Source organism: Sinocyclocheilus rhinocerous, unplaced genomic scaffold, assembly GCF_001515625.1.
Source record: "Sinocyclocheilus rhinocerous isolate Xijiao unplaced genomic scaffold, SAMN03320098_v1.1 scaffold3864, whole genome shotgun sequence".
Classification (NCBI taxonomy): domain Eukaryota; kingdom Metazoa; phylum Chordata; class Actinopteri; order Cypriniformes; family Cyprinidae; genus Sinocyclocheilus; species Sinocyclocheilus rhinocerous.
The window spans coordinates 314,699-325,309 of NW_015656594.1; the positions used below are offsets into that span (position 1 = coordinate 314,699).

At 38.0% G+C, this 10,611-nt stretch overlaps 2 protein-coding genes and 1 pseudogene across 2 annotated transcripts; all 3 read left to right on the forward strand.

The window, feature by feature from the left end:
- The first annotated feature begins 863 nt into the window (after positions 1–863).
- Positions 864–1,812, forward strand: LOC107720329 (UDP-glucuronosyltransferase 1-1 pseudogene; annotated as a pseudogene).
- Positions 1,813–2,391: 579 nt separating this feature from the next.
- LOC107720330 (UDP-glucuronosyltransferase 1-5-like) lies at positions 2,392–4,093 on the forward strand. Its single transcript, XM_016528010.1, has 2 exons — positions 2,392–3,723; positions 3,802–4,093. The coding sequence occupies exons 1-2, from the start codon at positions 3,205–3,207 to the stop codon at positions 3,967–3,969; spliced, it is 687 nt and encodes a 228-aa protein (XP_016383496.1). The 5' UTR covers positions 2,392–3,204; the 3' UTR covers positions 3,970–4,093.
- A 2,234-nt stretch (positions 4,094–6,327) lies between these two features.
- LOC107720327 (UDP-glucuronosyltransferase-like) lies at positions 6,328–10,397 on the forward strand. The gene is made up of 5 exons (XM_016528009.1): positions 6,328–7,505; positions 8,723–8,854; positions 9,032–9,119; positions 9,313–9,532; positions 9,838–10,397. Exons 1-5 carry the CDS (start codon positions 6,603–6,605, stop codon positions 10,115–10,117), a joined length of 1,623 nt encoding a protein of 540 aa, XP_016383495.1. The 5' UTR covers positions 6,328–6,602; the 3' UTR covers positions 10,118–10,397.
- Positions 10,398–10,611: the final 214 nt, after the last annotated feature.

Consider the following 10,611-nt stretch of genomic DNA (forward strand, 5'->3'; position numbering starts at 1 on the left):
GTTTTTTTTCCATACTATGGAAGTCAATGGAGACCAGCAGCTGAAGGTGAACCATCCCTTTAACTGGTCAAAATTGCTTTTATATGTATAGTAGGTGATAGGCCAGTCTCTGAAGGCAGATTGTGTTTGACTTTTTATCTTCAAGCGTATATTCATTCTGTGGTCAAAAATAAATGGTTAAAAGTTTGCATTAATGAACTTTGATTTACACAGTGTTCTACAGAATTTAGTATTTATGTTTCAAATGAAATAAAGCACCTTGGTTTTTGGATTGGAATGTAATACTTGGTTTAGTTTGTTAAAATTACATAATTTACTTATTTTTATTGATTTATTTAATTTATTCAGTTAAAATGCAATTCATACATACAGTGACTTGAAATGTACCTGGCAATGTTTTTAGTTTTTGAGTTCATTTTGATATTTTTTGGAGGCATAAAGTCAAAAAATGTCAGGATGATACAACTGTGCTGTATCATAATGAAAAATGAAAAGAATAAAATTCTTGAAAATAATTTTTTTAAAGGCTTATATTCAAGTCATCACAAAACGGAAGTTCTTCTCTATAAGACGACCCCTGCAGACCCTCTAAATATCAGATAAGCTTACCTTTTTATAAAAAGGCAAGTTAGTTTGGTTCATGTGGTGCAGTTCCCCAAAAGCATGATTAACCTGTTGCAGACATTTGGTCCTATTTACCTTTGTATGAATAAAGCTATCTCTAGATAAGTCCCATGACAGTAGTACGCTCCTGAAACCATTAACCCAGAGTTGCATTTAACCCACTTGTCAGACTTTAAACTGCAGTGCAGTGACATCAAGTGATATCAACACTCTCTCCCCTTTTGTCTAGTTCTGAGGTCCCTCCTCTTTTGAAAACATTGCCAGCCCTCTTAAATGTATCATATTTCTGTTGTCTGCTGTATGAATATTAGAAGGATGGTGAGAGCACTGACTGTTCCCGCTCTGGGGCTTCTAGCTTTGCTATGCTTGTTCTCCTCGGAGCCCGTGCAGGCTGGAAAGGTGCTTGTCGTGCCAGTGGATGGCAGCCACTGGTTGAGCATGAAGATCCTGGTGGAAGAGCTTTCTCGGAGGGGACATGAGATGGTAGTCCTGGTTCCTGAAACCAGTGTTCTGATTGGGAAGTCTGGTAATTACACCACTAAGTCTTTTCATGTGCCGTACACCCTTGCTGAACTGAATGCTAACCTGGACCACATAAAGAATAATGCATTTGAGAAGCCTCCACAGTTGGCTGATATCTTTTTAAATTTGGGGAACCTGATGCGGTTCACAGATATGCAGGTTAAAGCCTGTGAAAGGCTGCTGTATGACGAGTCCCTGATGAAGAGTCTAAGAGAAACAGAATTTGATGTTTTGCTCACTGATCCTTTCCTGCCTTGTGGCACCATCATTGCTGATTCCTTCTCACTTCCTGCCGTTTACTTCTTGCGAGGAATTCCCTGTCGAATTGATGAGGCAGCTGCCCAGTGTCCCTCACCTCCGTCTTTTGTCCCGCGCTTCTTCACTGGTTTCTCAGATAAGATGACTTTCCCTCAGCGAGTAAGAAACACACTTATGACAGTTTTAGAAAAGTCTCTATGCCACCAACTTTTTGGCAGCTTTGGTGAACTGGCCAGTAGATATCTGCAGAAGGACACTACATACAAAGAGCTATTAGGTAATTGTGCAGTCTGGCTTTTAAGGTATGACTTTACCTTTGAATTCCCCAAACCTCAAATGCCGAACATGGTCCATATAGGGGGCATCAACTGTGCTAAGAAGGGTCCACTGACAAAGGTAAGATGTTAATGAACACAGTCATTCTCAGTTGTTCTATGTTGTCTGGTTCACAAAATGCAAATCTTTCACATTGTCACAGACATTATATAAAATGTGTAATGCACTTACTGATAAGACTTTACAGTTAATGCAATGTGTGTGAATATATATATATATCAAGATTATTGCAATATAATGTAGATTATTGCTAACATTTTCAAGTTTTAATGAATTAACAATGATCAATAGTATATTATTAAATTAACATTAACATAGATTTAATCACTGCTGTCATACTGTAAATGTTTATTGCTAGTTACAATTTAAGCTTTAAATAAAAATACTTGTACTAATAAACCATTGGATTCCTATATCAGCACTATTGCATTTTCATGGTCAAATCAGAAAGAGGATTTGTATTCATATCAAGATTATTGCAATGTAGATTATTGCTAACATTTTCAAGTTTTAATGAATTAACAATGATCAATAGTATATTATTAAATTAACATTAACATAGATTTAATCACTGCTGTCATACTGTAAATGTTTATTGCTAGTTACAATTTAAGCTTTAAATAAAAATACTTGTACTAATAAACCATTGGATTCCTATATCAGCACTATTGCATTTTCATGGTCAAATCAGAAAGAGGATTTGTATTCTGTGCAAATTCATCAGTATGAAAGTTTTTCAGGGTTTGCAGAGGCTATTTAGACCCTAAGCAAAATATTGTTCACTGCATTTTCTGAAAACTAGAGTGGACTACTCTACTCTTACCTGCTATGTAATCCTTGCCCTAAGCCTGACAGGTTAGAGTTGTAGGTCTAAGTCAATATACCCTGGTCCTTTTGATGCCATGAATTCTTGAATTTATGTGAAGTAATACTAGAACATGATGTGTGTTCTTTGAAAGAGCATTTTTACCGTTTACTGTCCCTGGCATGTTACATCACACAATGTTCATTAAACAGCACCAGGACAACCAAGATCTAATTTAGAATACTCAAAATCTACTGGAACAAGGATAAGAACAAAATCATAAGTGCACACGTGTTGTGAATTGGGCAGACACTTTCCATGGGAAGTTCTCTTGTGTGGATAAATATGAATAATCCACAAACATTTATTAGTGATTAAGACACATATGCTTCAGTGCCATATTTGGACTGAGCACATTCTACTATCTGTAAATATTGCCACCCCTATGTACCTTGTCCTCACCCATTTTAAGATGGTACTTTAACCTGTGTGGTTACTCTGAAGTGTATTTCTTCCTTAATCTCTTTCAACTGCCACTGTCCTTCACACATCTGATAAAATGGCTAGCTTGTGGTTAGCTCTTGGGTCTTTTACTTTCTAGTTCAGCTGAAGCTGGGAAACTGTTGGTTATACCATCAGATGGCAGTCACTGGTTAGGGATGAAGCCTATTGTAGAGGAGCTGGGGAGGAGAGGAAACCAAGTGGTGGTTGTCTTCCCAGAGGCGAGTCTGAGTATGGGTCCTTCAGAGCAGACCACCACTCTGACATATCCAGTGAACTACACCAAGGCTGAATTAGAAGCGAACTTAGCAGATCAGTTAAACACAATTCTGAGCATTGATATCTCTACAGACCTGGCCAAGTTTCAGTCATTCATCATCTCACTGGATGTTTTGCCGATGTTTATTTTGAGGAACACAGAGGGTCTGCTCTTCAACAAGGACTCGATGAAGAAACTGCAAGACTACAACTTTGATGCAATTCTCACAGATCCATTTGAGCCTGTTGGAGCTATAGCTGGTGAATATCTCTCAGTTCCAGCTATTTATATGCTAATAAATCATCCTTGTGGTGTCGATACTCTTGCCAGTCAATGTCCAGCTCCAGCTTCTTATGTTCCACAAGCTTTTACTCACTTTACTGACCACATGAATCTTTGGCAAAGAAATCTGAACCTGGTAAGGACTCTGCTTCAGCCCATGGCTTGTGGACGTATGTTTGCTCGTGCAGATGAGACTGCCTCACATGTACTTCAGAGAAAAACATCAATGATGGAGATCATGAGCCGTGCAGCTCTCTGGTTTTTGCGTTTCGACTTTGCTGTGGAATTCCCACGTCCAGTGATGCCAAACATGGTCATGATTGGAGCAACAGTTAGCCAAAAACCTAAACCTCTGTCACAAGTGAGTCTTTTTTGTTCTTAATAAGCTTACTATACTAGTAAGTGCTGTATCTGTAATTTGATTAAAACAACAACAACAACTTGTTTTCTTAATCTCTGTAGTTATCCTGGAATAGAAAAGAACCAGCAATGTGTAAATTTCCAGTAAGACGGGATAAGCAAGGTTATCAAAATAATATCTGTGAAGAACACTTAAAAGACTCTTAAAGATCTACAAGTATGGCTGAGAAGCTGTTGCTGATGCCTATAGATGGCATATGCTGGACCCTACTATATTAGTAGGTCTAGTAGTATTATACTCTTACTATACTCTTACTTTTTCTGCTGCTATATCTTTATATAGCAGAAATAGTAAGAGTTGTACGATATTTCAAATTCAGCAATTTAGTCCAAAAGCACTGAGACCTTTCACTTTTGTACAATTACGCTTGTCTGTGCATTAATGGTGGGGATTTTTCAGTAAGTCTTTCTGCAGATTGCTTAGATGCGCCAGTAGGTGACACTAAAGTATATAGAAATAGCCACATTCTTTCATCTTTCATATATACAATTTTTTTATAACCAGAGAAAAGGAGATAGATACTAGATTTGATGTTAAGTATGGTATGTACACATTCTGAATCTGTGCTTTATGATAGCAGCAAGTATCTATGCATATTCATGACAACACTGAAAAGTACATTTAATTCGTTGTAGTTATAAAAACTTTTAGACCTGCTAGAGCCACTGGTAAATATCTGACTTTTTCCACCAGCATCATGAAAGTATGAAGACTCATCATGTTAGACTGTCAAACACATTTCTTTGCTTTAGACTTGGTTTCAACATATTGTTTTTCCTCCATTGTCAGTATTTTAATTATCAGCTCCTTTGTCCATTGCAACATTATCTTTACAATAGGCAATTTTTGCCAATGAATCAAGAAGGATTCAGTAGTGAACAGTAGTGATGGCAAAGTGAAGCGTTCTGAACCAGTGAAGCTTTCAACACAATTGTATTGGAAAAAGGTTCATCACTCGAAGCTTTTCAACACGGTTTATGTTGTCATAAAATCGAATAACACCTTCCAAATTTCTGTGTTCCATTACAGCCGCTGGTTTCACATCTGGTTCTACGACTGATTCTATATTTTATTTTATTTTATATAAATAATGGTCATTGTCAAAGTCATTCATTTGTGTCGGTGTAATCATTACACCGACATAGATGAATGAGTTTGACAATGACCATTACACTGTGATGGCACTAAAATAAGAAAAATAAATGAAACATAAATTCATAAATTAAATCTGCGATCTGTCTATTATAACTCTGCCTCAGTCCTGTTATTTCATTTGAGCTTAATAATTACGATATTGAAAAAAAAAATGCTAACGCATTATAAAGTGATATAATGTAAAGGAAACGGCGCTGAGGTTCGCATCGTTTGAACCAGATACTGAAGCAGTCACGTGGTTTTCAGACGAACGAAGTTTCAAACGTCATAGATCATGTGCTTTTGGCAAAACGAATCAAGCTCTGATACAGTGCTTTGGTCCAGCAGCCCCTCACTGCAGAACAACGATCCAGGGGGCGTGGTTGGATCCACATCTAAGGGGTGGAGATGGGTGGGTTTAGGGATCAGGGGGTGGAGACTGGTAGGTTTAGGTATATGTAAGGTGGGAGGAGTTGGATCTGGATCCACGCCCCCTGGATCTTGTGTTCTGCAGTGAGGACCATCTCCTTTGGTGTGAAATGTGTTTGTTTTTTGGGGGTCTTTTATACAAGCTTCGGAGCTTCTGTGTTGAGTGTAACATCACTAGGGAACAGGTCCTCATGTGTAAAAACATGTGCTCTGTAATCTTTCTCTCAGCACTTTCTTTCAATCAGACTGGAGTGCTTTTGACCGCCCCAGCCCTCGTATTTGTAAGATCATGTTTTTGTGTGACTGCCATGTGTTCCCATGTGTATAGGGAGGAGCTGTGAATAATCACTGAGATTGCACAATATGTAAAGTAATCCTACTGCCAAACCATTGTGACTTGCAGAATTGTTTTGAAAGTAGCATGCCACTATATATGTCAAAAGGTACAGATAAAAGCAATAACTTAAACCTCTAACAAACTCTGACAAAGGTAAAGATAAAACGCATGACATGACTCTTGCAGACCCTCATGACTGTGTGTCAAGGTCAAAAAGTTTAATAGAATTACTTTAGCTCAGGTTCATGTTGCACAGCTCCCCAAAATCATGATATTTATTGAAAAACCTTTTACCATTAGTATATTAATCTACACCATTGTTAATTTATTAATACTATTGTGCATTGTTAGTTCATGATACCTGATGCATTAACAAATGTTAACATATTGAGCCTTATTGTAAAGTGTTACTGACATATAATCGGGTTTGGTCCTCTTTTGTATGAACAAAGCTATCTCTAGATAACTCCTATGACAGTTCTTATATGCTTGTATGCTCTTGAAATAATTAACTCAGGGCTACATTTAACCCACTTGTCAGACTTTAAACTGCATTGCAATGATATCATGACAGAGAGTAAAAGTCTGAGTTCATTGGTTCATTTAAATCATGCCAGTGACCATTCAAAACTCACTCCCCTTTCGTCTAGTTTTGAGGCCCCACCTCTTTTGAAAACATTGCCAGCCCTCTTAAATGTATCATATTTCTGTTGTCTGCTGTATGAATATTAGAAGGATGGTGAGAGCACTGACTGTTCCCGCTCTGGGGCTTCTAGCTTTGCTATGCTTGTTCTCCTCGGAGCCCGTGCAGGCTGGAAAGGTGCTTGTCGTGCCAGTGGATGGCAGCCACTGGTTGAGCATGAAGATCCTGGTGGAAGAGCTTTCTCGGAGGGGACATGAGATGGTAGTCCTGGTTCCTGAAACCAGTGTTCTGATTGGGAAGTCTGGTAATTACACCACTAAGTCTTTTCATGTGCCGTACACCCTTGATGATCTGAAGGCCAACATGGACAACATAGAGAAGAATGCATTTGAGAAGCCTCCAAAATTGACTGATATTTTTGAGAATGTAGGGAACCTGATTCAGTTCTTGAATATGCAGGTGAAAGCCTGTGAAGGGCTGCTGTATGACGAGTCCCTGATGAAGAGTCTTAGCGAAACAGGATTTGATGTTGTGCTCACTGATCCTTTCCTGCCCTGTGGCACAATCATTGCCGATTCGTTCTTGATTCCCTCCGTTTACTTCCTGCGATTGATTCCCTGTTTGCTTGACGAGGCAGCCACCCAGTGCCCCTCACCTCCGTCTTTTGTCCCACGCTTCTTCACTGGTTTCTCGGATAAGATGACTTTCCATCAAAGAGTAGAAAACACGCTTATGACAGTTTTTGAAGCTTTCCTTTGCCGCAAACTGTTTGCTGGCACTGATGAACTGGCCAGTAGATATCTGCAGAAGGACACTACATACAAAGAGCTATTAAGTCACGGTGCAGTCTGGCTTTTTAGATACGACTTTACCTTTGAATTCCCCAAACCACAAATGCCAAACATGGTCCAAATAGGGGGCATCAACTGTGCTAAGAAGGGTCCACTGACAAAGGTAAGATGTTAATGAACACAGTCATTCTCAGTTGTTGACTGGTTGACTGAAATTTATAGCATTTATTTATGCAAATTCATCAGTTTAAAACTTTGAGCAGTTAAAGCTTTTAGGCCATGTTTGCAGTAGGCTATTTAGACATGCAGGGCTGTACAGTGCGACATAAAAAAACGTGCACGTGCTACGAAAAAACTGGTCTGTGCGATGAATACATTTACCACTGTAGCACGCCTGCAATACAGTTTTGCATGTTCATAACACAGCCGCTTAATAGTGTGAAGTGATTTCGTTGTGCTTGTTTGTGTGTGTGAGATTGATTATACTTGGTAGTTAGGGGTGTGCGATTGAAAAAAAAGTTAACGTACAGCCCTGACATGTATTTAAAATATTATCCATTATTATTATTAGAGCTGTTGGTCAAATTAGAAGCTGTTGGTCCAGGTCAAGATGACATAATCCATGTTGATGCCATGAATTTATGATGTACTCTGTACTTTGAAAGAGATGTTACATCACATGATGTTTATTAAACAGTTACAGTTACTCAGAGCTTGTCTGTACTGACATTGTTGAAGAGTGCCAACCTACACAATCATGAACAATGTTTAAATATCTAATTGCAGTCCACTATGGTCATAGTCTTTACTTCTGAAGATGTGTAAAATTCCATTAAACACTGTAACTCTTGGAGAGTCTGTTTAAGAGTTTAGATATTGTGCATGATTTTCTAAAGAAGCATTAATTTACTTGCAGGCAAATGTTTTTTTTTCCTTTCGACTTTTTTTCGAAAAAAAGGTTTTTCGACTTTTTTTTTTCCTTTCGACACTTCCTCTTAAAGATTCCTCTATAATCTTTAAGAGGAAGTGAGGTGCCCCTATGTGTTTACAGCATGAAGCACCAGGGGAAAGGCTTTTTGTAATGCTGTGCACTGTTAAGGAAAAGAGAGCTAATTATTATTTTACCAAGAGGTAGATCTATTTATATGTTAATAACTAAAACAATTGAACTCAGAGTGTTAGGTCAAAGAAAAGCATTGCTAATTGTTGCAGTATGCTGCTTTTGAACAAGTTTGAATATGCAAGTTCATGTGGGGGTATCTGTATGAGCAAAACAAAAAAAGGAAGGAAGGAAAAGGGGAGTTTACAGTGAAAGCTTGCTCCATTATGTCCTTAGAACATGATACCGGTGTTCAGTGCTGACATCTGTTCTCTGTGCAGGAGCTGGAGGATTTTGTGAATGGTTCTGGAGAGCATGGGTTTGTGGTCTTCACTCTTGGCTCCATGGTGTCACAGTTACCCGAGGCCAAAGCCAGAGAGTTCTTTGAGGCTTTCAGGCAGATACCTCAGAGGGTAAGTGAGGATTGATTTTGATGATCATGTTTGAGTAAGGGTCATGTTGGGTCAAAGTAAGGCCAGCCATATATTTTTGTGAAACAAAATAATGTTCTGCATATTAATGCATGTCATCATATGTTCAGGACTGCATGGCTGCATATTATTAACCTTCATGATTTTTTTTATTTGTAGGTGCTATGGAGGTACACTGGACCAGTCCCTGAAAATGCTCCAAAGAATGTCAAACTGATGAAGTGGCTGCCACAAAATGATCTCTTGGGTATGTGTATATTCTCCTTTGACCCTCTAACCCTCCTGGGAGACGTTTTATTTATAGAAATGAGATTTTTTTGGCATTGCTGACAAGAGTCAACGAATACATGATGTTTGAATTATCATGCCATATTATAATTGACTACAAAATCAATTGCTAACACACTAATACACTGAATGTGTTTTCCTTTACATTGTAGGCCATCCTAAGGTTAAGGCTTTTATTACACATGGTGGATCACATGGAATCTATGAAGGAATCTGTAATGGGGTGCCAATGGTGATGCTTCCTCTGTTTGGAGACCAAGGGGATAACGTTCAGCGCTTAGTGTCTCGAGGAGTTGCAGAAACCCTGAGTATCTATGATCTGACCTCAGAAAAACTACTGGTTGCATTGAGAAAGGTCATCAATGACAAAAGGTAAACATAAGAAAAATGTTCAGCCTCTGCATGAAATCAATCTATGCACTGATGCAATTGTTTATATTCATGAAATAGTATTGAACTCAGAGTGGAATATTAGACTGTAAAAATTATTTTTCAAAGTTGTATAAAAGAATATTGGAGTATGTATTATATAAAAAAAAATGCAATTTCGTAATTATTTGTTAAATTTACTAGCAATTTCTGAGTGAGAATCATTGTTAAATGTGTAGATTATTTTAAGAACTGCAGTCCTTTTGATTGCAACACAATATAAACATACTTCATCTTTGACTCCACAGCTACAAGGAGAAGATGACAGAGCTTTCAGCTATTCACAGAGACCGTCCCATTGAGCCTCTGGACCTGGCTGTGTTCTGGACTGAGTTTGTTATGAGACATAAAGGGGCAGCGCATCTCAGACCTGCAGCCCACGAGCTGAACTGGATTCAGTATCATTCTCTGGATGTCATTGGCTTTCTCATTCTCATTCTAGTGACTGTTATTTTTGTGACTGTCAAAAGCTGCATGTTCTGTTTCAGGAAGTGCTTCAAGAAAACTCAGAAAAAGAAGAAGGAGTAGCTATATTAAGACAATTTTTCATAGGGTCCTATGAATTCCGAGTAAATAGTATTTTTTGCCATTTAATATTCACATACACTAGTCCATAACGCAGTCTGATTGAAGTGTACTGACATGCATTTGATTTATTCATTCAAATTTGGACAAATTCCTTGACATTCCTCGTTATACAGTAAACTTCTGGTGTGTAGCACTTTGAATGTACAAAATTATAGGGTTTATTTAATTTCATTGGAATAAAAGATAGATTAATGTTTTTGCCATCATTTGATTACCAGAAAAAATTAAAATACACAACACAGAATTTCTAAAATATAAATAAATAAAAATTTAATAAGGCCCTATTGTTGTATAAATAGTAATTAAATTTAAGTTTGGGCTCTGTTGTTAACTATAACCTTATAGTGATGTAAAAGAGCTCCCTATAATTTAGATCAGTGATGGGTAAACTTGGCCCTTCCAGGCCACTTTCCTGCAGAGATTTGATCCAACCC

Bases quoted from the DNA above. Each gene is read 5' to 3' on its own strand.
- LOC107720330 (XM_016528010.1), top strand. From the start codon at position 3,205: ATGAAGCCTATTGTAGAGGAGCTGGGGAGGAGAGGAAACCAAGTGGTG. The intron at 3,724-3,801 runs GTAAGGACTCTG...CATGTACTTCAG, and splicing joins GGCAAAGAAATCTGAACCTG to AGAAAAACATCAATGATGGA.
- LOC107720327 (XM_016528009.1), top strand. From the start codon at position 6,603: ATGTATCATATTTCTGTTGTCTGCTGTATGAATATTAGAAGGATGGTG. The intron at 7,506-8,722 runs GTAAGATGTTAA...TTCTCTGTGCAG, and splicing joins AGAAGGGTCCACTGACAAAG to GAGCTGGAGGATTTTGTGAA. The intron at 8,855-9,031 runs GTAAGTGAGGAT...TTTTATTTGTAG, and splicing joins TCAGGCAGATACCTCAGAGG to GTGCTATGGAGGTACACTGG.